This window comes from Pelophylax lessonae (genome assembly GCF_965119305.1).
Source record: "Pelophylax lessonae genome assembly, chromosome: 11".
NCBI lineage: Eukaryota > Metazoa > Chordata > Amphibia > Anura > Ranidae > Pelophylax > Pelophylax lessonae.
The window spans coordinates 171,897,493-171,925,464 of NC_138778.1; the positions used below are offsets into that span (position 1 = coordinate 171,897,493).

Sequence of the window (27,972 nt, forward strand, 5' to 3'; positions counted from 1 at the left end):
GATGGCGAGCCAGCGACCCATGATCTGGGCGTACTGACCCGCTATCCCACAGCAAGAGGTCACAGGCCACATCAAAAGGCTCTGAAGGCCACCGGTTGCACACCCTTGTCTTAGTGCATACTGGGAAGAAAAAATGAAGACTGAATTCTGATTAGCTACAATAAGCAAACCATTCCACTTTCCCCATAGCTAGTTTTGATAACCCCTACTACTGAGCTTCCATGTGTATACTGAACATGTCCGGTAAACCTTACAGAACAGAAAACATGGCTCCAATAGGTCTGAAGGAACCTGTAAAATGTAGGAAAGGCAGATTCAAAATTCTCATCAATGATAAAACTCTGAGAAAGATGTACATACCTGAATATTTTTCTCACAATCTGTCTGAAGATGGAGGGACAACTCGCTCTCCAGGACAAACTTCTTGCCGCATTTGTCACAAATTTGCATTCTTCTATGTGTAACGTTCATGTGCTTTTCCAGATACCACCGTGTGTTGAAAACCCGTGGACATTTGTCACATGAAAGGGTCTCCTTCTCCTCAACTTTACCCTTGTCAGGGGATTTAGGTTCTTTGGGAGTCTTCTTCTTACGCTTCGGTGCATCTCCACATTTCACCTGTTCATTCTGAGGGATAGTAAGTGAAGAGCCATCACTAACCATCATCTCAGTGTTCTCAGTTTTTTGGTCCTGGTTCACATGCTCCATACCGGACTGGTTATCTGCTGCGTGTGAGTCATTTTCTTCATCCTCTTGGCTGTCCTGGTCATCATCCCCAGAGTCACCCTCCTCATCGCTGCTGGTCTTCATGTGAGAAGGATCCTTGCCCACCCCTGTGTCTCCTTTCGATACATTTAAGGTTTGGTTGTTAAGGTTTACCTCCACAATAATCTGTTCTCTCTTGTAATTCACATCATCCTCATCTTCTTCCTCATCATCATCGTCATCATCCTCTGATTCCCCAGAATTCTGACGTTCACCCTTAACCGGTGGCACCTCATTGACTGGCTTACTGTCCCTAAAAAACGTCTGATGTTCTGGTTCCAGAAGATGAGGTTTGACTACTTTAGTGTCCATCATAACCGAAAAGGGTCCACCTGACTCTCTTTTAAACTGCTTATTAGACAGATCAAGTTCTTGATTTGTACTATGGTAAAACGGAGGTGGGACAGCCACTCGCAAGGGGTCCTCAAGGCCCATACCGGAAACATCTGACGGATGAATATCTAGCATTTTTTGGCAGGAGTTGGCTGCCTGAGCCATTGGGTCAGGCTGAAGGTTTGAGGGACGCAACATTATTGAATGTTCACAAAATGAATGGAACGGTTTTGGAGAGGCGTTGATAAGACACTTTTCCTAGAGTGCTTTCATTTAGGGCTTCCAGGGACCAAAACCAATCTATACCTTGTAGTCAAAGGAGATCCTTGCCTGGAAAAAAGAACAAAAACAATTACATGACAAAGTGGTACAATCTAGATTTTAAACAAAGTCTGCCCACCCTTGCTGGTTAGGGACAATTATTCTAAAACAATGAATACACAACATGCATACATCTTAAGACTTCAATAAGGAGCAATGCTTAAACCACAAAAGTCCACAATAACCACCTAAACACATTTGTTTCTGATTTGTCTTTAAATTTTAATTGATTATTCCTGCTGCATTTTGATTTACTAAACTTTTAATTCACAGCTGCTTGATGGCCCGAGTCATAACGCAACTGTGACTTAACCAATTCAATACCGGACAAGTTCACCCTTTTCCTGCCCAGACCATTTTCAAATGTCAGCACTGTCACACTTTGAATGACAATTACTAATAGAGCTTTCTTTTGGTGGTATTCACCACTGGGGTTTTTTTTTTTTTTTACATTTTGTTTAAATAAATGAATAAAAAAAAAAAAAAAAAAAAACGATGATAATGTGCGCTGATGAGGCAACACTTGTAAGCTGCACTGATGACCAGGGCACAGATGAGTGGTACTATTTAGAACTGTAAAACAATGAAACTGTCATATCCACTGCTCCACCACAAATCCGGTTCTGCGTCCCTCACACACAGACTCTGAGGAAAGGAGAGCCGCTAACCGGCAAAGACGTGTTGTGTTTACATCTGTAATCACTTGTTATTGGACACAGCGATCACATGGTAAAGGCCCACTGCAATTGGCTCACAAATATGCAGTTTACTTTTGATCTGCTTTTGTTGTGCTTTTTGCAGTGCGTTTTTCAAGCATTTTTGATGCTCTGTGTTTATTATACTTTTTTTTTTGGGCCAATTTGTTGCTGGGTGGATTAAAAAATGCAAAACGCATCAAAAAGGAGTAAAAAACACACTACATGCTTTTCTGCAGCATATCCATTGAAGTCTATTGAACTAAAAATACACAGTTTTGAGCTTTGAAAAAAAGTCTCTGAGGCATTAAAAAAACCCAGTGGTTGAAAAAAGCATAGATGTGAACGTGTCTCATAGGAAACCACATCAATGGCACTGTAGTGTGTTTCAGCAAAAAGCAACAAAAAACGTAAAAGGTGTGAACCAGGCCTTACCCCGATTTGTGATGCACTGTGTCCAAGGCACACAGCCCTCACAGAGTTCCCAATGCGTGCCCCAGGGGGCACACAGGAGGGATGCCCTCCCAGAAGCAGAGAGCCGCTCTGACGTCATATCACTATATAGCAGGCGACAAGGGGTTTAACCACTTGCCGACCGCCTAACGTACTTTAACTACAGCAAGTCGGCTCCCCTGCGCTAAATCATGTACCTGTACTTAATTTCATGCAGGGGCTCCAGGGGGCAGGCGTGCCACCGGAGGCACGATCACATGCTGATTGGGTAGAGGTGGAGCCAATCAGTGAGTACGGTGGTCCCCATGTCCGTTGGCCACCAGTGATTATTCCCGAGACACACAGAATGGCAGTCTGCTTATGTAAACAAGGCAGATCGCCGTTCTGACAGGGAGGAAGACAGAGATCTTGTGTTCCTGCCAAGCAAGAACACCGATATCTGTCTTCCCCCAGTCAGTCCATCCCCCACACAGTTAACAAGCACTCCCAGGGAACACATTTAACCCTTTGATTGCCCCTGTTAACCCCTTCCCTGCCAGTGTAATTAGTACAGTGACCGTGCATATTTTTTAGCACTGATCACTGTAATAAGGTCACTGGTCCCCAAAAAAAGTGTAAGTTATGTGTCCGGTTTGTCCGCCAAAATGCTGCAGTCCCACTATAAGTCGCTGATTGCCACCATTAGTAGTCAAAAAAATTTTCCATAGAAATATCCCATTGTTTGTGCGCTATAACTTTTAAACAAACTAATATACACTTATTGGGATGTTTTACCAAAAATAAGTAGCAGAATACATATTGGCCCAAATTTAAAAAGAAATTAGATTTTTTTACATTTTCATTTTTTTTTATTATATATATATATATATATATATATATATATATATATATATATATATATATATATATATATATATATATATATATATATATATATATATATATATATATACATATACATACACACACACACACCGTATAAGACGACCCCCCTAATTTTCATCTACCGGTAATACTTAGGTTACCTTGGAGATATTATACTCGGCATATAAGACGACCCGCCATTTTTGGGGGATATTTTTGAGGTTCAAAAGTAGTCTTATACGCCAGAAAATACAATATATATTATATATATTTTAACTTTTTTTTTTCTTCAAAACTGTCACGCTTTTTTGTTTATAGCGCAAAAAAAAGCAAAAAACAAAAAAAACGCAGAGGAGATCAAATACCACCAAAAGAAAGCTCTATTTGTAGGGGAAAAGGGGCACACATTTAATTTGGGTACAGCATCAATTGTCAGTTAACCACTTCAATACAGGGCCCTTTCACCCCCCTTCCTGCTCAGGCCAATTTTCAGCGCTGTCACACTTTAAATGACAATTCGTGGTCATGCAATGCTGTACCCAAATTAATATTTTATCATTTTTTCACACAAATATAGCTTAATTTTGGTGGCATTTAATAACAGCTGGGGTTTTTATTTTTTTTTTAGTAAAAAAAGAACATTTCGGAAAAAAAAAAAAAGTTTTAGTTTGTCAATAAATTTTGTAAATAAGTAATTTTTCTCCTTCTCTGATGTGCACTGATGAGGGGGCACTAATATGCGGCGCTGGCGGGCAAACATTGGCGGACACCGACTGGCGGCACTGGCATCACTAATGGGCACTGATTGGGTGCACTAATTGGATTATGTTTTATGCCAATCTCGTACATTTATTTTACTGTGCTGTAATCAGGGCACTGATCATCAGTGCCCTGATTACTTGTCTTGTACTCCCCTTCGAGGAGGAGCCGCTGATCGGCTCTCCTCGCCACACACTCTGACAGCATGAGGCGAGGAGAGCCGAATAATGGCACTTCCTCATATACATGTGACCAGCTGTGATTGGACACAGCCGATCACATGGGTAAAGAGCCACGTCATTGGCTCTTTACCAAGATCGGGGTCGCGCCGTGTCCTAGGAACACGGTTCGGTCACGATCGCCGCACAGCGGGCACGCGAGAGCGGCCGTTCATGACGTCGTCCCAGAACAAGTGCTGCACTGCTCCGCCATTTGACATTGGGCGGGCGGCAAGTGGTTAAAGTAACGCAGTGCCATATTGCAAAAAATGGCCTGTCATTAAAGTGGAACTCCACCCAAAAGGGGAAGGTCTGCTTTAAGGACCTGCCCCCCAGCTCCTCTTGCACAACTGGCCCTTTGGAGGAGTGAGGAGGGGGGGAGAGCAGGTGCCAGTTTTTGACAAGGTACCTGCTCCCATTTCCGTTCCTTCCTCTTGCAGTCTTCTGGGACACTGACAGGTCCCAGAAGACTGCATCCACCAGTCAGGATACGCAGCGTGACTTGGGCATACGCAGTGGGCCCCCAGCTATGAAGCCACAAGTTGTCAAAGCCGGGAGCCCATAGTAAAGATGCTGGCGCGGCCGAGGGAGGACGGAAGATGAAGACTGAGTTGAGCTCACCGCTGAAGATTGGGACAGGTGAGTGGTTGTTTTTTTTTTAAAAGTCAGCAGTTAGTTTTTTTGCGAGGTGCCTGGAGATCCTCTTTAAGGGGGTAAAACCTTCCGGGGCTGAAGGGGTTTAAAGTCTGGTGGTGGCTGTACTAACACAGATGTGTGAATGTAGCCTAACAAACTTGTTATTCAATTCCCAACCACACACATTCGTGTGACAAATTTTTACTGTTGGTTTTGTATAGGCTGGAATTCTTTTTTTAGGCCCTAACAGCATATCTTCAGCCCAATTACCGGGAAAAAAAATGGCACAACCTGGATTTTAACACAAAGATATTACACACAATCCTCTTGTCTATAAATTAAATGTTATATCTAATCCCACTAGCGGCTAGTGGGATTAGATATTCACTATTTTTTTTATTTTTAACATTTTTCACATTTTGGGTGATTGTCATATTTGATCACTTTTTATATACATTTGTTTAATACTCACAGAATTGTGTTATTTTGAGCACGAGAGCTTTTCTTTATTATATAAAAGAAATATAACTAGGGTAGCTTTGCTTTATACCATACAAGCTCATAAATAAAGCCTCCATGTATATCAGCTATGTATTTCCAACGCCTATCACCAATGGAGCGGGGTAACATGGGTTTACCAGGATAATGACAAAACAGACAATGTTCTTCACAGAAATTCAATATCAGCCTTTGTAGGCATGACACAGGAGACCAACGGCCAATCAAAGCAAACAAGACCATGCATCTTGAGATGCAGATTCTAAAGGCAGCTCTATGGACACCACAAGCCTACGCTGTATACGCAGCCCCACCTGCACAGCTAACAACAGGGACGTGTCCCTCAGCATAAAGGAACACTGTCATCTAAGCACAAAGGAATAGAATGACAGTGCTACGGCAAACAGAAGCAACAATGAAGGACACTTCATATAAAGAAGGCAGCATTAGCATTAAATTAAAAAGCAAGTAGACAACAGCCTTTCCCAATGGAGCCCTGCAATAATCAGAACGATCGTTATGGTCTGTGTTTTCCCAAAGTGTGGGATGAGCACCGCTGCTGATGCTCAATGAGGCTCCAAATTAATTTACAGAAAAGTCTTGTTTTTTCAGGGTTTGTTTTCGTGGGCTTCAAATAACATTTTTGAAAGCCAACTTCCTGTTTGAAGGCTAGGCTGCAAAGGACCCCAAATACTACGCAATGTTCACATAAAAAAAAAAAAAAAAAAAAACTATGCCCTTGCTCACTAGAGGCCAGCCATTCTCCCCATCAGCTCCAAGTCCTGTTTTTTTCTCAGGACAAAGAACCATTATGATACAGATCTCATGCAGCACCACCTGCTGGTGAAATCTGGACTTGGGATGTGACCTGATAGTTTATTCTTCCCTTTGAGAACTGTATTTTTGTGGTCAAGCACATCATACAGCAGCAGGATGGAGGCCCTACTGTTTTGGAAGATGTGCATCTTTCTGCATTACTACACTGAATGCTTCCAACAAAAACCACAATTCTATTTTTCAGGAATCCCTCTTAAGGCCCCTTTCACACGAGCGATGCGCATGAAGGACTCAATTTTGCTCAGCGGGGATCGATTCATCGATCCCCGCTTACTTTGCAGAGACGGACCTGTCAGAGCCCCACTCTCCTCTATGGGAGATCGGAAGAGAACGGACCGCCTGTCTGATCCTCCAGACAGATGGAAAATAGGGTTTCCATCCATCTGGATTTCACGGACAGGATCAGATCGGATAGTAGCGGGTGTCAGTGGAGATGTCTCCGCTGACATCCACTGCTCCATAGAGGTGCATGGAGTATCTGATCAGGTCCGCCTGAAAAACTGACAGGCAGACCGGATTGGAAAGTCCATGTGAAAGGGGTCTTAAAGTGGCCACTCTGTGCAGATTCTGCTAGCCACCTGGGAGATGTGAAGTAAGTATCTGAGGAGGCTGCAGGACCAGGAACACATCATTCTGGCCCAGGAGGGGGCTACAAATTTAGAAAATAGGTATAAAAAAAAGATAGGAAAGAAGGGGGGAGTGTTAAAGTGATATTAAAGCTTTGTTTTTTTTTGTTTTTTAAAAACATGTTATACTTACCTGCTTTGTGCAGTGGTTTTGCACAGAGTAGCCTGGATCCTTCTTGGGTCCAACGCAGGCGCTCCTGGCTCCTCCCTCCTGCCGGGTGCCCCCACAGCAAGCAGCACCCAAGCAGATGTGTTCCCGACCCGCGGCTCTGTGTATCAATTAACGGGGCCCCCCCTGTCACCTGATTGGCTCACTGGCTGTGAGTGATAGTCTCATTGGCTGTGCCAATGTCTCCTGCTGCTGCCAAAAGCTAATCAGGAGTCCCTGGAGATGCAAGGCCCTCCTGGACATTGCTGGATGAAGAGGAGGCTCGGGTATTTGGGGTGGGGTTGCTGCTCACAGAAGGTGCATGAAGGTAAATCCTTCTGCCTTTACAACCACAGAACCAACTTTCATTTGTGAGCTTATTTTTTTCACTTTAATATCAATTCACTTCAGCCACTCACAGCCCTCCTCCTCTGATGACTCAGACTAGACATACCAGCTGTTTAATTCTGCCTTTCTTCATACCCCCAAAAAACAGTATATCCCAAAATTCCCAAAGCCACTATTCAAAGTGATCTAGCAGTGATAGAGAAAAGTAGTGCATGTCCTACATTGTGAACCCAGGAGGATAGAAAAATTCTCATTTTTTAAACACAGCAAAAATGCCATTTGTTTTCTACTACTGCTAGATGTTAGCCATCAAGGAACAAGATGATAGCCGGTTTTGCAGCAAGCACCTATTACAAGGACAAAGAAAAAAAAAAAAAAAATTCCTAATACCATTCGGTCATTGTCGAGTTTACACAGATTGTTTGCAAAGCTGCTTTCTCCACTCCTAGCAGAACAAAAGAACGCATATGTACTCGCCCCTAGACAGGATACAGGTCAGATGAACACTTAGCATTTCAGCCGGTGTATGCAGATCAGGTAAATTACACATTAACATTGCTCCAGGTGCTGCACTGCCAATGGCAGCTCCATAAATGATATACAATTATGCAAAAAAGTGATCTTTTATAATATATATATATATATATATATATATATATATATATATATATATATATATATATATATACATACATACACACACACAATAGATATAGGAAATCTATACACACACACGAGAATAAATATAGGGTAGTATATATATATATATATATATATATATATATACACACACACATACATACACACACATACTAGGATATAGAAAATTATATACACACACAAATAGATGAGATATATATATATATATATATATATATATATACATACATACATACATACATACATACATACATACATACACACACACACACACACACTAGATATAGGAAATCTATACACACGAGAATAGATATAGGGAGATTATATATATATATATATATATATATATATATATATATATATATATATATATATATATATATATATATATATATATATACACATACATACACACATACACACACATATACATGCACACACTATATTACCAAAAGTATCGGGACGCCTGCCTTTGCACGCACATGAACCTTAAGCACTTCTGGACCGGAAGATTTTCCCCCTTAATGACCAGGCCACTTTTTGCGATTCGGCACTGCGTTACTTTAGCTGACAGTTGCGCGGCCGTGCGACGCTGTACCCTAATAAAATTGATGTCCTTTTTTTCCCCATAAGTAGAGCTTTCTTTTGGTGGTATTTGATCACCTCTAATTTTTCTTTTTTACGCTATAAACAAAAAAAAAGTGACAATTCTGAAGGAGAAAATTTTTTTCTTCTATATAACATTCCCAATAAAAAAAAAAATTAAAAATTAAAAACTACATTTTTTTTCATCATTTTAGGCCAGTTTGTATTCTGCTACATATTTTTGGTAAAAAAAAAAATACCAATAAGTGTATATTGATTAGTTTGCGCAAAAGTTATCGCGTCTCCAAACTGGGGGAAAGATTTATGTCATTTTTATTTTATAGTAATGACTGCAATCAGGGATTTTTAGCGGGACTGCGACATTGCGGCGGACAGATCGGACCCCTAACTGACATTTGACACTTTTGTGGGGATCAGTGACATTACTACAGTAATCTGTGCTAAAAATATGCAGTTACTGTACTAATGACACTGGCAGGGAAGGGGTTAACACCAGGGGTAATCAAAGGGTTAAATGTTTCCCTAGGGGGTGCTTTCTATCTGGGGGGGGGGACTTGCTGCATGAACACTGTGCCGTGTTCCTAAATAAGAGGAACACAGGGTCCCTGTGTTCATAACTGACAGAACATCGGTCTGGCGTTTTTACAATGGCAGACCGCCGTTCTGTCTCCATGGGGATTGAATCGCAGGTGCCCGGCGGCAATCGTGGCTGCCGGACCCACCGATAAGCTCCCCGTGGCCAATCGAGCCTGCACATGCCTCCCGCTGGCAAGGTCTATAAAGACATGGATAAGCGAGTTTGGGGTGGAAGAACTTGACAGAGTCCTGACCTCAACCCGACCGATCACCTTTGTTGATTTAGAGCGTAGACTGCGAGCCAGGCCTTCTCGTCCAACATCAGTGCCTGACCTCACAAATGCGCTCCTGTGGACAGCCTTCCCAGATGAGTTGAAGCTGTTATAGCTGCAAAGGGTGGGCCAACTCAATATTGAACCCTACAGACCAAGACTGGGATACCATTAAAGTTCATGTGCGTGTAAAGGCAGGCGTCCCAATACTTTTGGTAACACATACATGTATATACACACAAACACACACACACACAATAGCAGCAGAAGGGAAAAAGGAATAATGAATAAGTGATTGTAAAGAAAAGTCCTCCAGTCCATCACAAAGCTTTTCAAGGACAGCTTATTTCATTTAATAGCAGAGTAAACCTTATACACGCATACTGACAATCAGTAGTCAGAATGTTATTTGAACCTACCGATCTTCTCAGGCAGCCCAAGGGTGAGATTAAATGGATGACTTTAGACACAAAGGGGTCTTATTCATATTCAGTTGGTAAGCAAACTGGCTGGTGAGTTGAGTTGGGAATTTTTCTGGTTTTGTTTGGCATGCGTTGCCCTTCCATGTGCTCCTTGCTGTGAAGGCCAGTTATATATGGGGGCAGGGGCCATTTGGTTTGTTATTAATGTATACTGGTGAGGGGACACACTGGACACCTTTGCTGCCATTGTGCTATGTGCCTTTAAGGAGGGTTGGGCCACCACCAGGCCCGCCTGCCCCTTATCTATCCATTCGAATGCATGTGCTCTCACTGTGGAGACTTTCAGGTAATACAGGGAGCCGTGAAGTGGACCTGCAGCTTACGAATGCGTTTGCAAAAGCATGCAAACTAAACCAGTTTTATGCATACTGTTAGACAGGTTAATTCTGTCTATTCAGTCTTCTGTTAATTCCATTGGTGCTCCTGAGCTGTCTGGAGGGATGCCCATTGGTGCTGCTTGGTGGGCCATGCTCATACAATTTGAGGTGTTGTCAATTCCCTGTTCCTTATAGGGAAGGTTCGTCAGCACCCCCCCCCCCCCCAGAACACAATACCGCTGCAGGAGGGATTCCCCCATCAACACTGATTGTGTTGATGAGGGAATCCAGCCATTTTCTTACCCTTATCCTGTGGTTGAATACAATTGTATTATCTATGGCCCGCCTTGCTTTTTTGCTAATGAATCCAAGGATAAATACAGCAGTTCTAAAGAGCTAAAATCAGATCCAAACCCGGAGACAATTGTTGCATCTGGGACATTCTCGATCTTCTGTCACAACTGATGATGTAATGCTGGCACTGTCTGAAGACACAGACATGACAGCAATAACAGTACATATATCAAATGACAGACTGAGGCTGATTTACTTGGAGGGGAGAATCTTTAATAAATTGTGTGAAAATTCACTTCAATTATCTAATCAAATTCCTGCTTCCCCGTTCCATCTGCAAATGATTGGATAATTTAAGTGAATATTTACATAATTTGTGTAAAGATTCTGCACTCCTTCAGTAAATCTTCCCAATTACCTGCTTCATGAAGCCTGGGGCTGGGATGACTTGGTGTTCCTGCAGCTGCCATTACCGGTTTTCCAGTCTATTTTCAGAGACTTGCTAATTCTTCTAACTTCAGAGGGTTGCAAAGACAAATCCAGACAGTTGTATTTTCTTTGTCTTAAACAAACCTCTATCATTAGATGTAATTAGGCCCAGAAGACATAGTGCAAGTACCTGTGACAGAGGACTGGGAGGTGGGCATGCATCTCCTGGGTATGGACAAAATATACCTTTACTACCACACGAGAACTGCTTTTAGAACTTTAAATCACAGTAATCATTAGAGGAAATACAATGAAGGCAATGTTAACGCATGTTGTGTCACACTTTCGTTTGCACTGGGTTAGGGGAGCCCATTCACTTTGAACGGGCTGCCAATGCACAACAGACATGCAGTGCTTTATTCCAACACAATTTTGTGCGTTGTGACGCACTGCAGCGCATGTTCCTCCAAGCTGTGCTGCCCTAATGCACTGGAGTGGAATTCAGAATGAACGGCACTGCAATGCGCCAACCCAAGTGACATGCGAATACATGCAATGCATTAGTGCTGCTGTAATTGTCTGGAGAGATGCCTATCGGTGCTTCTTGGTTGGCCAGGCTCATACAATTTGGGGTGTTGTCAATTTCTAGACCCTCCTTACTTACAGAGAATGTGTGAAATTGGTTAGGCATCAACTGAGAAGGGTTACCATCCTAAGTAGAAAGGTGATACAGCTTTTCCCCCCTCCTCTTTTTTTGCCCTCCTTAAAAGGAGTTATGAAGTCAGAAAGGTTTTTATATTAATGTATTCTATGCATGAAGATAAAAAGCCTTCCATGTGTAGAAACACCCCCTAATACTTAGCTGAGCCCCCTCTGTCCAGCGAGGTCCACGAGTTCCTCAGCCATCCTGGGACTCTCCCTCCTGATTGGCTGAGATCAGGTTTCAAGTTTGTTTGACAACTTCTGTCTTTCATGAATCCATGCTGTCTGTTGCTTAAAATATTTTTTTATCTATGTGGTCTTTTATTAAACTCTCCAGTATCTTCCCGACTACAGAAGTTAAACAGATCTATAGTTACTTGGCAAAGACTTTGATCCCTTTACAGATACAGCCGCAGCGCCATTAGCGCCCTTGGCTGTCAAAGTCAGTGAGCCAATCAAGGGAGAGAGGGGGAGGGCTGAACAGTAGCTCCGTATCTGAATGGACAAACGGAGCTGCAGCTCGGCTCGGTTGCCCCTATACCAAGCTGCTTGCTGTGGGGGCACTCGATAGGAGGGAGGGGTCAGGAGCAGGGACGAGGGACCCAAGAAAAGAGGGATTCGGGCTGCTCTGTGCAAAACCAACTACGCAGAGGAGGTAAGTAGAACAAAATTTTTATTAAAAAAAAAAAAAAAACACGAGACTTTACAATCACTTTAGGGGAGTGCCACTAAGGTCCTCTGTGGGCTTTCTATTGGCCCTCCTCATTTTCACAAATGTTATAAATTGGTGGAATTTTAATCGTAGTGTACATTGGGCATCTATAAAGTCCTAGATTTTGGAACTTTGTCATTTGTTGGAATAATGGTGCCCTTCTAAGCAACCCTGGCAATATTTACAGTATGTGTAAAGGATCCGCAATTGTCTATCCCTTCCTGCCTACTGCACATTCCTATTGGCCAGTGATGCTGTCCATCATATTGAGAGGGCCAATAGGAATGATAATGGGGAGCTTAGCTACAAACTGACACTACCTAGAAGTAGAATGTTTGGGAAGCTGCTGTAGGTACGGGCACTTCCAAGTCCTGCACTTAATACTGGCAGCCCTCCCTGTGCCAAATACATGAGATCTTTAAATATATTTGATTCTTAGTGGATTCTAAGCTCAATCCTGCTTGCTCGTCATCACACATTGGACAAACTATGAGGATTTTAGCCTAAAACTCTAATTTGAATACTCTAGCAAATATTTGAATATGATGAGATCATGGCACAGAACAGAGCCTTATAAACATGCCATTAACGTGGTTGCATTAAGGTAACCCCCGCACTCTCAATGGACTGTATGCCATCAATATAAAGCCGCACCGCAGCCGTAACTCCCGCGCGCATGTGCAGGAGTGACATCGCAGTTGGGCCAATCAAACTGGGACTGCCTGCGAACCCAGGAAGACCGGGTGAAGCTGAAAGCCCTATCAGCAGTGACAGCACCATGCAAGTATGTAGTGCATAAATAATTTGCAGAGAGAAGACTTTTCTTTTTTTGCAGCTTAATACCGCTTTAAAGAAAATTATAAAGAATAAGAAATAGTCAATCAGAAACTTCAGGAAAGGAACGGAAATGCAAACCCATTTAAGAAAACATGTCTTAGAATATCATCTCTTTTCTATTGACTTCTGTTTAAGGCAACATTTTGAGGGAAATAAAAAAAAAAAAAAAAAAAATCGATCAGCAGCTGCAACCAATCAGCTACAGCTGATGATCAGTGTATTCTGACACTATGGGTCCTTTCACACGGGCTCTCTCATACTGGTCACTAGAAGTTCAACATGGCACCTCATGGCAAAGAACTCTCTGAGGATCTGAAAAAAAGAATTGTTGCTCTACATAAAGATGGCCTAGGCTATAAGAAGATTGCCAAGACCCTGAAACTGAGCTGCAGCACTGTGGCCAAGACCATACAGCGGCATAACAGGACAGGTTCCACTCAGAACAGGCCTCACCATGGCCAACCAAAGAAGATGAGTGCACGTGCTCAGCATCATATCCAAAGGTTGTCTTTGGGAAACAGACATATGAGTGCTGCCAGCATTGCTGCAGAGGTTAAAGAGGTTGGGGGGGGGGGGGGGGTCAGTCTGTCGGTGCTCGAACCATACGCTGCATAACTGCATTAAATTAGTCTGCATGGCTGTTGTCCCAGAAGGAAGCCTCTTCTGAAGACAAGCAGACTAAGGACATGGATTACTGGAACCATGTCCTGTAGTCTGATGAGACCAAGATAAACTTGATTGGTTCAGATGGTGTCAAGCGTGTGTGGCGGCAACCAGGGGAGGAGTACAAAGGCAAGTGTGTCTTGCCTACAGTCAAGCATTGTGGTGGAGTGTCATGGTCTGGGGCTGCATGAGTTCTGCCGGCACTGGGGAGCTACAGATCATTGAGGGAACCATGAATGCCAACATGTACTGTGACATACTGAAGCAGAGCATGAGCCCCTCTTCAGAGACTGGGCCGAAGGCGACTATTCCAACATGATAACGACCCCAAACACACCTCCAAGACGACCGCTGCCTTAATAAAGAAACTGAGGGTAAATGTGATGGACTGGCCAAGCATGTCTCCAGACCTAAACCTTATTGAGCATCTGTGGGGCAACCTCAAATGGAAGGTGGAGGAGCGCAAGGTCTCTAACATCCACCAGCTCCATGATGTCGTCATGGAGGAGGACTCCAGTGGCAACCTGTGAAGCTCGGGTGAGCTCCATGCCCAAGAGGGTTGTGGCAGTACTGAAAAATGGTGGACACAAAAAATATTAACACTTTGCGCCCAATTTGGACATTTTAACGTAAGGGTGTACTCACTTTTATTGCCAGTGGTTTAGACATTAATGGCTGTGGTTGAGTTGTTTTTTGAGGGGACAGCAAATGTACACTGTTATACAAGCTGTGCATTCACTACTTTACATTGTAGCAAAGTGTCATTTCTTTATTGAGGTCACATGAAAAGATTTAATAAAAAAATTACAAAAATGTGAGGGGTGCATTTACTTTTCTGAGATACTGTACCCTCTGTGCCCTTGCACTGAGCCACAGCTCAACTGATAAAAAGTGTGAGGGTTCCTCACACCTTAAGTGATAGTGTCACTCTCAAGATGCTGAGGAAAACCACTTGTGAATGAAGCCTCACAATCATGAAATTCCGCAAATGTGCACATATACTTCTTGTAATATAACCCATGTGAAGGCTCATGAAAAATTCCTGTGTTGTAAGCAATGTAAATGCACTTTTTCCTTTATGCCATGATGCCAGTGGAAGACAGGAAAAAACCTTCCATCGATATCTGCTTGAATGACTGGAACGAGCCATGATCCTTACCCAAGACAAGACCAAAGTATGCCCATAACTTCTGCACAGAACAGTGAAAGAGAGGTATTATTGCACGTGACCCTGGGAGATTTTCCCGCAGTCTGTAAAATAATGAATGCCTTTGATTGCCTGAGGAGCTCATTATTGCCTTTATTCAGTATTGATATTCCACCTTACTCAAACAATACTTAAAATTAGGAACATTACTTGCTGTTGTGCTATCTTTGCTCAACGTAACAACTGCATCACTGATTAAGCATATCAACAGGAAGAGTGAATGTATTACATGAAAGGCAGTGATAAAATCTGTGCTATTTGGCAGAAAAATAGTTAAACATAGGAGCCATATTTAGGGCCTCATGTACAGGTAAAAGGCACAGGGCACCCCATCCCGCCCTGCTACCAGCAGCCTGAAAAACTCTGAGAGGTTGACTATTGTTGTGGTTGGACCACCAAGCAACTCTGATATTTAGGGCATGGTCTCTGGGACGAATGACCAAAGTGTAAACTGCTTGTGCTCTGGGCATTCCTCACTGGGCACATACTGCCCTAAAATTTAGTACCACTCGGTGCGTCGTCCAGCCACAGAAGCGGACATCCTCTTGTAGAGTTTTACAGGCTAATGGCAACAGGGATGGATGGTGTGCCTGTGCCTTCCACCAACACCTAAATGCTCAGTGTGCACGAGGTTGAAGAAGCCAGCAAACAGCCGATTGGAAAGAGGTTATATATTTTTTAAATCGCTCTTAAAATGGATTTTGCATTATCAGATTTGATATGAACCCCCAATCCTTGTAGGTGCCAGTCCTGAAATTCTAGTTTGAGGGCTCAGCAATGCACACATCATGGTCATGTACAATGCTCACTTCCGACTACTCATCCCAGGATTAATTGCACCCAGCATTTACCAATCCACACTCGTCCTGGCTGGCTTACTAGTTGGAGGAGATTGTATGTTCCGGCACTGGCTGCATTGGTGCATATTATAGTAGTCCACATGGAAGGTGGCTTGACCTACAGTAAAACCATATAAGGTGGGCACAGCCAGGCTCAAAAAGGAAGCAGTTTGATTACTTAATATCAAAGCAACCATGGATAATCAGACAGATTTATATGTGCACTAAAGTAGGTGAGGGAAATTATCTCCTAACATAGGACCTCAAACATTAGCTTCTAAAAGGTAAAAGGGCGTCTGTTGTCAAGTTAAAAACATTAACCATTGTTGAAAATCTTCCTTTCCTGGATCTAGGCCTCATTCTGATGGGCGCTGACACCCATACTGTATGCATGAGGCCTTTGTTTTAGTGTCTGCATCTGCCCCAAGCCAACAGCCTTGCAGGTGTAGGTGAGCATTCCTAAACAGATCCTTAAATAGTGTGCATTTGGGGCTGCGAACCCACATATACATGCCAGTGAAATTACACCATGCAGCTGTGTCTGCATTCACTTCCACAGGGCCTTTAGACAAAGTTTGTACACAAACTTTCGGACCAGCTCCAATTATCAAGATGCCACCTCCGTGTGGAAGACGGGGAAGCTAGAAATCTCTGCGGTGCTAAAGCTACATACAGTAAGCAGCATCCTCTTCAAGAGACTTACCCTCTGTGCACTAAAAAGAGAGTCGCTTGCTTTCACCATTCAGAAAGACTTTTTTTTTCTCTGATTAATTTTACAAGGGGATTGTGATGTCATCCGCCCTCCTGACCACCACTGCCAATCAAAAAACATAACAAAAACATTAAAAAACATAAGGCTTCACATTAGTGGCAGAGGTATGAGAGAGCAAGCAACGCTTTATGTTTAGCATAAAGAGTCACTCAAGCATCTGCTTAAAGAGAATGCCACTTTCTGTATGCAGCATAGACTACAACAGAGAATTACAGCTTCACCATCGGTGTGTTTGAGCCAAACAGACCCAATGTAAGTGTTTAAACTGATCTCATTCATTCTTGGAGTTCTTCTTTAACCCCTTCACGCCGACAGAATGCAAATATGTGGCCTCGGCTACAGGGGGTTATGGTTATGAGTAAGCGATCAGTAGAATCCTGAAACGCGTCAACCTGCCCCATGTCTGTGTGATGCACCTATATATTCAAGTTTATGGGAATAAACACTTCCAGTTTATTTACTCCTGAGTGCGGTCAAACTTTCTCTTTGAACACTTGACAATTGGATGGCGGATCCGACCGGCACCGGAGTGCCTCGCCTCAACTGAGCGGCTTTTTTCTGTTTGCTACAATTGTTTCTCCTACAGGGGTGATGCCTGCAACTAGAGGCATCACCCCGGTACCGTTGTTTAGAGCAGACGGTCAGCTTTCTTGTAATGACAACCGTTGCGGCTCAGCAGCTGCTTGATTGTCATTACAAGGAGTGGGAGGGGCTGGCCGAAGACCCGAGCAAAGCCGGTGTTCTGCTGAAAACTCAGAGGACGTTATTTCCGGTGACTGTACACCAAGAATGATTGGAGAATTTGACCACTTGGTGTTTCCACAGAACACCAGCAGCCTTTACACTCCGGTAGATGCTATAAATAGTGGAGATTGACAGTCTGCCCGCTGGTAATCAAAAACATGGCAGCATTGAAGGCGGCGACAACTAGCAGGCGGACTAACAATCTCTACTAATTATAGAATCTTACGTAACGTGTAACGGCTGACTGTGTTCTATGACACCAAGTGGTCGAAATCTCCAATTATTCCTGGTGTACACTCACCGAAAAAAAACGCAGTTCTTGGCAAGTTGGAGTTTTCGGCAGAAAACCGGATTCGGCTCTGATCGGGTCTCCAATGTAGTAACCCGGAAGCAATGTCATGACATCACTTCTGGGTACAGGTGCCTTAAAATTAAAAAAAATAAATAAAAAGACAGCATTCAAAACAGCCAAACTTGGCGTTTTGAATGCTTTGAAGAGCAGTGGAGGGTTTTGGTGTCTTTTAGACCCCCGATCCCTCCATAAAGAGGACCTGTCATTGCCTATTACTGTAACAAGGTATGTTTACATTCCTTGTGACAGCAATAGAAGTGATCAAACTTTTTTTTTTTTTAAACAGTGTAAAAATAAAAATAATTAAGAAAAAAAAATGTTTTAAAACGCCCCATCCCTCCATGTTAGCGCGCAGAAGCGAACACATATGCAAGTCACGCCCGCATATTCAAATGATGTTCGAACCACACGTGAGGTATCGCCACGATGGTTCGAGCAAGAGCAATAATTATAGCACAAGACTTCCGCTGTAACTCTAAACTGGTAACTGTTAAATTTTAAAGCATCGCCTAAGGATATTTTTAAGTACTGTAGTTTGTTGCCATTCCACGAGTGTGCGCAATTTTAAAGCATGACATGTTAGGTATCTATATACTCAGCATACATCTTTTACATTATAAAAAAAGTTGGGCTAACTACAGTTTTTTTTTTTCTAAATTCTTGAAAGTGTATTTCTGTCCAAAACATTTTATTTGAAAAGCCGCTGCGCAAATACCATGCGAGATAAAATATTCTAATGATCGCCATTTTATTCTCTAGGGTCTCGGCTTATATATATATATATATATATATATATATATATATATATATATATATATATATATATATATATATAAAAGTTTGAGGGCTCCAAGTAATTTTCTAGCAAAAAAATTCTAATTTAACTTGTAAGCAACATACGTCAGAAAAAAGTCTTATGGGCCATACACACTATAAGATTTTCTGAAGACTTTTTCCTTTAGACTTACCAAAACCAGATAATATGAGTTTAAACCTAAACACTTTCAATTTGTATGCAATCTGGCAGGCCCTTGCACTACATAGAAAAGGTAAATCTGAAGGAAATCTAACCACAAAAGTTGGATAGTGTGTATCCAGCTTTAGGCTCCAAGGGGTTAAAGGAGAGGTGTACTTCTATAGCACAACTCCTGTATAGCATTCTCTTAGAATAGCGCCTCAATCTGCTCCTCAGCATCCATGCACCGGATCCTGCAGTCACATCAGAAGAGTCACTATATGCTGGGCACGGCTTACTTCAGCAACAGGATGTTGGTGCCCAGCAGTTATCTGAAAGCTTTTACTGCACTTAATGGATGTCTTTGGGAGGAAGGGCTATATTTCTACAAAGATCCTACAATTATCTTTGTAATGAAATGTACTATGCAGTATTAGAAAAAAAAAAAAACACACTTCAGTGGAGACAAACCGAGTTTATGTCAAATGATAATCCTGTAGGCAAAATGTGGCTCGCTGGAAGCCTGGCCAGAAATTGTCTATTCAGTGACATCTGCTGCACCCAGGCTGGCCCTACATTATACAATTTTCTTGTAGTTTTCCTTTGGATTTACCAAAACCATATAATATGAGGTCAAACCTTAACACTTCCAATTTACATGCAATCAGGCAGGCCCTTGCACTACATAGTTCAAAGTAAATCTAAAAATGGGAAATTGAAGGAAATTTAGGCACACCACAATCATTGAAGGAACAAGCACACTCCCTCTCCCACAACTGTGCATGCGCAGTGCGCTCCTCTCATGTCAACAGCAGGTGGGCTGTAGTGACAGAGCGAGAGAGAGAGAGCACTCTGCACTGTGCAGACAAGATTGTGAGACAGAGGGAGAAAGCTTATCCTTTAGATTCTTGGGTTCAGACTATCCTTTAACCTCCCTGGCGGTATTCCCGAGTGTGGCTTGGGGTAAATTTTCAGCACCAAAAGCGGTAACCCCGAGCCACACTCGGGATTACCCCAGAATGTTACTCACCTTCCCTGCGGTCCCCCGCCGCCCTCCCCACTCTGTGCACGGCCGATTGCTGGCACTTCCCTTCCGGTTCCCTCCCTGCGAGCATTGCGACGCAGGGGGGTGGAACCGGCGGCTATTTCAAAAGTGTAAATACACAAATGACATGATACAAAGCTGTGATCCTAACGGATTACACTGTATCATGCCATTTCACCACAGGATTGCACCTGGTGACTTTTCCAGTGCTTTGTGCCTGGACAATTTTGAACAACCATGGCGTCCATAAAGCATTTTTTCCACGCAAAAGCGCTTTTAGATGAACTGGAAAACAGCGATAGCGAAACAGAGTTACCTGAAGAACTGAGCAATAGCGATTCGTGGGAAAATTCGTCATCAGGTACGGAAAGTGACAGCGACGATTCTGATGTCTCTTTCTGGCACATAGCTTGTGGAATTTGGGAAGAATATCAAATGATTCTTCAGAATTTCCAATGGAGCGATGTGCCAGAAAGAGACATCAGAATCGTCGCTGTCGTCACTTTCCGTACCTGATGAGGAATTTTCCCACTAATCGCTATCGCTCAGTTCTTCAGGTAACTCAGTTTCGCTATCGCTGTTTTCCAGTTCGTCTAAAACCATTTTTGCGCAAAAATGCTTTTTGGACGCCATGGTCGTTCTCTATTTTTCAGGCACAAAGAATTGGAAAAGCACAGGCAGGGCACTGGAAAAGTCACCAGGTGAAATCCTGTGGTGAAATGGCATGATACAGTGTAATCCGTTAGGATCACAGCTTTGTATCATGTCATTTGTGGATTTGCAGCCGGTTCCACCCCCCTGCGTCGCAACGCTCGCAGGGAAGGGAACCGGAAGACAGGTGCCGGCATCGCCGAGCACACAGCGGGAGGACAGCGGGGGAAGGTAAGTTTTAAAATGTAAAACAACGGATTTCTATGCAAAACAATGTACCGCTTTCAGCACCTAAAATCTGAAATAATCATACCGCCAGGGAGGTTAAACAGGTTGTAAACTCCGGGGGAAAAAAAAAAAAAAAACCCTGATAGACAAAAAGGCACAATGAGCTAGTAGGCATCACATATACTTACCTTAGAACCAAGCCCTCCAGTGGCACCCGCACACCGCTGAGACAGCTGACACCTTCTCTGATGTTTCTTCGGGTTCGCAGGCACCAGCGCTCCGAGTGGCTGGAGCCGTGAGGACGTCACTGCATTCGTACAGGAGCCGACGTTTACAGAACGGCCTCCGAAGGTATGACACGGTCAGCCGGACCTTCAGAGCGCATGAACTGTACAGAATCTCTGATTTTCTCAGGGTTGCATAAAACAAATTTCTTTCATAAATCACATTTTAGTGTTCAGGCTCGTGTCAATATCGGCTGTGATGTGCGGCTTCAGCAAATTGCATGTTTACATTTCGTTCTTTGAGTGAATACAGTAAAGCTGACCATAGACGGATCGACTGGCTGAATTCCGATCAGCATGGGGCCATCCCTGTTCAGCAGAAGTGGATTGTTACATTGGGATGGGGGGGGGTCTCCTCCATCCAACTCATTTATTTGGATAGAGGAATCGGTTTTATTAAAGTGGTTCTAAAGCATCAAGATTTTTTACCTTTGCGCATTCTATGCATGAAGGCAAAACAACTTCTCTGTGCAGTAGTCCCCCCAGCCAACCCTAATACTTACCTGAGCCCTATCTCAATCCAGCAATGTGCACGAGTGCCTTGGATCTCCGTGGACTCTGCCTCCTCATTGACTGAGACAGCAGCAGCAGCCATTGGCTACTGCTGCTGCTGTCAATCACAGCCACTAAGCCAATCAGGAGAGAGCGGGAGAAGGGCCGAGCTGCGGCTGTGTGTGAATGGGCACACAGAGCCGCAGCTTAGAAGTGAGCCTGTTTGGGTGCCCCCATTGCAAACTACTTGCTCTAGGAGCATTGGGCAGAAGGGAGGCCAGGAGCACTGGCGAGAGGCCCAAAAAGAGGAGTTTTGGGGGGTGCTCTGTGCAAAACCACTGTATAGAACAGGTAAGTAGAACATGTTTGTAAAAAAAAAAAAAAAAAGACTAATATCACTTTAAGTTCAGCCCAAACCATTTTTGCCCAGATTAACACTCCATTTAGGCCTCCGCACCGTGGTGCGGTGACCTGCAGTGCAATCTGAAGTGCAGCACATTTGCATTTTTCTGCTGCACACATCACAACCAGAGTTGTGGGATGAACGGTGTTAAAAGAAAATAATTGTTTTCTACATGCCCTTGTGGTGACTGGCATTGATCAGCTGCAGAAAATCATCAGTGACTGCAATGTGACCAGGTCTTTAACATACAATAAACCCGAGTTGTGAAACACTCCCACAAACCCCCCAACCAGCTTTCTATGAACTCCTTTCTCTTCCCCTTACCTAGAACCCTTCTTTAAGAAAGCATCACACATGATGGTACCACTCAGTCCCATGACTCTCTGTGAGATCGTGTGCCCATGCACAATAGCTAGTGACACACAACCTCCATCCAGGGCTACAAGTCCCAAGATGCACTGCATTACTCTCAACATTACACAGGGAGGCCTAAACTTCTATTTCTGCTGTTCACCCCGGCAGCAAGAAGGTGCATCTTCAGGGGACAGAGCTGCCACTGCATACATGGCAGCATTGTCATCCTAGCCAAGAGATAAGACTTCCATGGGGCTTTACTGTGCAGACTTGTGATGCTGCATGAAGGCTGCGGATCTTAGCAAGTATGCATTTGCAGAGGGGAAGGGTAAGATCGGTTAGGTCAATGGAAGGGCAAAAAACTTAAAGCGGAGTTCCACTACAAAAAAGTGTAGTTGCTGACTTTTAATAAACATACACTTACCTGTCCCACTATACCAGCGATGTGGCCGCCCAACCCTCGGTTTTCTCCGTCTTATCCCTGTCCTGCCGGCATCATTAGTGTTCTCACCCGGCTGTGACAGCTTGCGGCTTCACAACCAGGTGCACACTGTGCATGCACGAGTCACACCGCGCATCCTGAATGTACAGGCAAACTTCTGGGCCCAGTGACGTGTCCCAGAAGATTGCAGGGAGGGAGAGGAGAACTTCCGCCTGAGCCACCTAGGTGGCCCGAGCAGAATCGGGAGCTGAGTACCTGTCAAAACGAGGTACCCGCTCCCCCCCCCCCCCCCCAAAAAAATGACATGCCAAAATGTGGCATGTCAGGGGGTCAGGACAGCTTAAAGCAGAAGTTCCACTTTTGAGTGGAACTACGCTTTAAAAAATGAGTGACCCTCAGTCAAGTTATTACTGGTGTGTGTTCCCACTGGGAAGATTTACCCCTCTATTTGTACTGGTGAACCACTGTTAGGCCTCATTCATGGGGGTGTACTAAAGTGTACCTATACTGTGCGAGTTCAGGGACATGCACCCGCATCCACACAGATTGAGAGTAGTGGTGGTGTCCATGCAGCTGCTGCATCCCAATTGGCATCAATAGGACTGCCTTCAAAGGGAGGCACAGAACACCTGTGCATCCTCATGCAGGTAAACACGGCCTACAAGGGTGTACACGCTTTAGTACGCCCTGTGTGAATGAGGCCTGAGAAGGAAATCCAAAATGTCCCCTGAACAAGAGGTAAGGGTGAATCTTTCAGTATGGACACCTGTTACAGGTACAACTGTCTAAGGGCCTCTACATACTGTAAGCTGTGACCTGCATTGTTCTGCACAAGACCACCACAGATCACTGCTAGGACACATAGAAAACATTTTATAGATCCCCAGTTCACATGCCAATGCAGAATTGATCTGCAGTACATGTTTCCGCAATTTGTCAATGCAACGCAGCTCAGCTTTAGTACATAAACTTTAATGAAGTGTCATTTTGTGTTACAGGAAAAAGAAAAGTAAACCGTGTGACACAGTGCATGACACTACCCCCTCATCGCTGGTACACCACAGACAGAAACTCCCCATTCACCTTCAGCGTAGCCTATGCAGGCGATTTCTAGGGTTTTGTTGTGAGCTAGTTTGGGGGCTAGATCGCTTGTTTTTGGCCCCAAAGACTTTTACTACGGGGAAGCACCTGAAAAGCATGGTCAGCACATGCGTTTTTTTTTTTTTTTTTTTGCGTGGGCTTCCATTAAAGTCTATGGCACCAAAAACGCTGGAGTTTGCCAGATAAAAAATATGCAAGTACAATTTTACAAGAAACAGATGCTGAGTTACAAGTGACAGGCCTAATTTGAAGCAGAACTTCACCCTAAAGAGGAAGCTTTATACCCTACCTCTTCTGTTTTTGGCACTTTTTGGAGGTGGGGAGTATCGGGTTTTTCCGGATACCCGCTCCTACTTCCAGTCGGAAGCCAAAACCCCCTTCTGAAACACGTGGCAAGTCCCAGAAGGCTACGGAACCATTCACAAATCGCAGTGCGCACATGCGCAGTGGGCAGCCGGCTGTGAGGCCACAAGGAATCACAACTGGCTTCCCACAGTAAACATGCTGGCACCGTGACCCGAAGACTGGCAAAGAAGCAGTTCAGGTGAGCCATATTTGTAGCTAACTTATTTATTTTTAATAAGCATTTCAAATCTGCTGGGAAATAAGGAGTTAGGTGCAAGGAGGGGTATGCTACCTCCTGGAACCCTCTATTTTGCTCACTGCAGTGACCACTCTGCCTACCCCTTCTCCTCTGCCCTGACCATTTACAGAAAGCCTTGGATTTTGTGAAGGAGTTCATAGGAATCAATGTGTTCTGTGACTGGTCAAGTGGAGAGGAGGGGGCGGGGAGAGCAGTTGAAAAGTACACTATGTCTGCTGTATAGGACAACCTGTAGCTGGGATATCGGGAGTGCTGGCAGTATATGATAGCTATACTGTTGGTGCTCAATGAAAAACTAAAGGTTAAAAAGAATGAGGGAGGTGGCATACAACTTATTGCACTAAAGCCTAGTACACACGATGAGATCAGACAAATGATTGCTTTTTTTTCTGCATGCTAGTCTCCATATTGAAAATTAATAGGTTACTAAAGTACGAAAATTCCCGTACGACAGAATAAAAATTCAGAAGTGATGTATTGTATTTTTGGATACAAACTGTACTGATTAAACAAAAACTGTATGATCTGGTATCATACGGGCATTATTTTTGTGTTTGCTCCTTTGTACCTACGATCAAATTATCATACGATCGCTTCGAAAGCGGTATTTTTTGTACAATATGCTGATCATGTGTACGGGGATTAAGGCTCTGTTCAAACCTGTGAGGCTGCATTCCGCATGTAGGGCAACCCATTCATTTCACCAGGCTGCCGTTCCCGACCCTTTTTTTTCTTCAAATCGCCCCACACAGAGCTGCATAGTGCCACAGATCCATGCAGGTTGGCACACGCAAAACCAAGCCATGTTTGCAGATGCATGGGGTTGCCAGTAAAGGAAAAATGCACCTTGTAACAAAAACTAAATGCACATTTTTTTGCAGGTAAAAAGTGAATTTCTTATTTTTTGTTCTGGAGCCTGTAAAGCATTGCACCAGAGATAAGCAGATCGCTGGTGCCATGCAGGTCTCCTGCAGATCCGTTAGTGTATCTGTGTGCTTGTCCATCCCTATGGCCAAGTTGATACACTCAGAGGAAGAGAGAATAAACTTTCACAGCGCTATGTAATTCACTGAAAATGACAAGCAAATAGCCGCAAAGGCTGCTGAACCTTGTCGTTTTCCATTCATAGAACACTGTGAATGAGTAACACGCCATTTTTTTAAAAAATAGTGACAGCTGGGGGGGGGGGGGGGGGGGGGCAGCAGGAGAATTTTCACACTAGCTATCAGATTGGGGAATCAGAGGGGTGCGGGGGCCGGTCTGTTCATAACATGTTACATATTACACCCTGAATACAGGTGTAACATGTTACGAAAGGTGAACTTATCCTTTAAGAATTAATGGCACACCCACACGTCTGCTAAAGTGCAGTTTCTGTGCAGATCAGTAATTAGCTTGATTTTGCATGTGTTCCTCACATGCAGACATATAATCCTAGCCTTAAAATATATTCATATCCAAAAATGTAATATTGAATTTTAAAATGCAGTTTGCCAGTCCTTAGATGTGGTGGTGGCTGCATTAGCCCCTCCCCCTTATTTTTACCTGGTGATACTGCCAATAACACCCTTCATGTCTTAGGGTGGCTCCTCTCCCTACCCTTAGTGCCGTCAGGACATGTTAGTATTTATAAAGCCTTAACACAAGTCCCTTAGTGCACTCTATCATGATTTAATTTACATTGACTGTTCAAACACCAAAGAAGGGGGGAGACTTTTCCCGCAAAAACATGTTGGAAGAATTTCTTGCCCTTAATCATTAAATGTTCCAAAATGTCCTTTAAGTGGGATGAACTTTTGTACCAGGAAACATCCAATAATTGACTGCCTAGAGGCTGCACTGTCCACTGTTAAAGCAGTATTAAACTCGAAAACAATGTAATACGTTGCAGTTTAATAATCATTAGACGGGTAGGCTGCATTCGTTTTCCCCTGCTGATCCAGCCAGTAACACACTATGGAGTCACCCTCACATGAAGGGACTAGAATTGTGTCTCCTACACTGTGTGCATCAATAGAAACATACAGCCCCTAGCCTAAGGTGACAAGGCACTCCTCTGATCCTTCCTTCTCCAAACTGTACTGATAACTTTTTCTTGTGAAGACCAGACAGTACCAGACAAGCAGCACAGAGAGCAGGAGCCAACAGCATTGAAAACTTGTAAACTGCAAGTGCTAAGGTAAGAACTGTATCAAATAGATAAAGCGTTATTAAACCTAAAACCAAAAATGTAATATATTGCAGTTTACCAATCATGAGATGTGGTGACTGCATTTGTTTTGTTTTTTTTTAGGCTTTTTTTTTTGTTTTCACCTTGTGATCTGCCACCTGGCAATTGCAACATGTCAGGTGAAGTGCACAAAGCGAAGCATCAAGGCTGTGGCAAGTAAACATCCCTGTCTGTTGCCTATTGCAGCTTAAGTAGGGGGAAAGGTGTCTGGTGAGCGGCAAAAATGTGGCTCAACTGTGCATTTTTGCCACCCCACTAACAGCAAGTCTAAATGAAGCCAAACTCCAGCTCACACTGCAGTTAAAGCAACAGTTTTTCTCCTTTGGAATAAATGTTTTACATAAATAAATAAAAGCTTATCATTGTAAACCACCACATCTAAGGACTGGTAAACTGCATTTTAACCACTTCAATACCGGGCACTTTCACCCCCTTCCTGCCCAGGCCAATTTTCCCCTTTTAGCGCTGTTGCATTTTGAATGACAATTGCGCGGTCCTGCAACACTGTACCTACACCAAATTTATGTCATTTTCCCCCCACAAATAGAGCTTTCTTTTGGCGGTATTTGATCACCTCTGGGTTTTTTCCTTTTTGCTAAACAGATAAAAAAAGACTGAAAAGTTTGAAAAAAAAAAAACGTTTTTTTGTTTATGTTATACAGTTTTGTAAATAAATACGTTTTTTCCTGCACTGATGGGGTGGCACTGATAGGCGGCACTAATATGCAGCACTGGTGGGCACTGATAGGCGGCACTGACAGGCGGCACTGGTGGGCACTGATAGGCGGCACTGGTGGGCACTGATAGGCGGCACTGGTGGGCGACACTGATAGATGGCAATGATGGGGAGGGCACTGGCGGGCAGCACTGATGGGGAGGGCAATGGGGGGGCTGCCTGAGCCCTGATTGCCATCCCTGGTGGCCATAGTGGGCATCCCTGGGGTCATGGGTGGGCATCCCTGCTGGTTCTAGTGGCACCCCCCCCCCCCCGAAGGAAGGTCTGCACTGGTAATCAATGATCTAATTACCAGTGCCGACCCCCCCGTCAGGGGAGCCACCGATCGGCGCTCCTTTACTCGTGCCTGTCAGGCACGTACTGAGGAAAGCCGATTAACAGCTCTTCCTGTTTACTATGTGACCAGCCGTGATTGGACACGGCTGGTCACATGGTAAAGAGCCTACGTCAGTAGGCTCTTTACTGAGATCAGAGATGCAGGG

General features: G+C 43.7%; 1 protein-coding gene across 1 annotated transcript in view; it reads right to left on the bottom strand.

Moving 5' to 3' along the window:
- Positions 1 to 27,972, bottom strand: part of ZNF652 (zinc finger protein 652) — a 100,232-nt gene that overhangs the window by 68,614 nt on the left and 3,646 nt on the right. The window contains exon 2 of the mRNA XM_082271418.1: positions 361 to 1,428. Within this exon, the coding sequence (XP_082127544.1) occupies positions 361 to 1,296 (936 nt within the window). The 5' untranslated portion in view covers positions 1,297 to 1,428. The remainder of the gene's footprint in view (positions 1 to 360; positions 1,429 to 27,972) is intronic.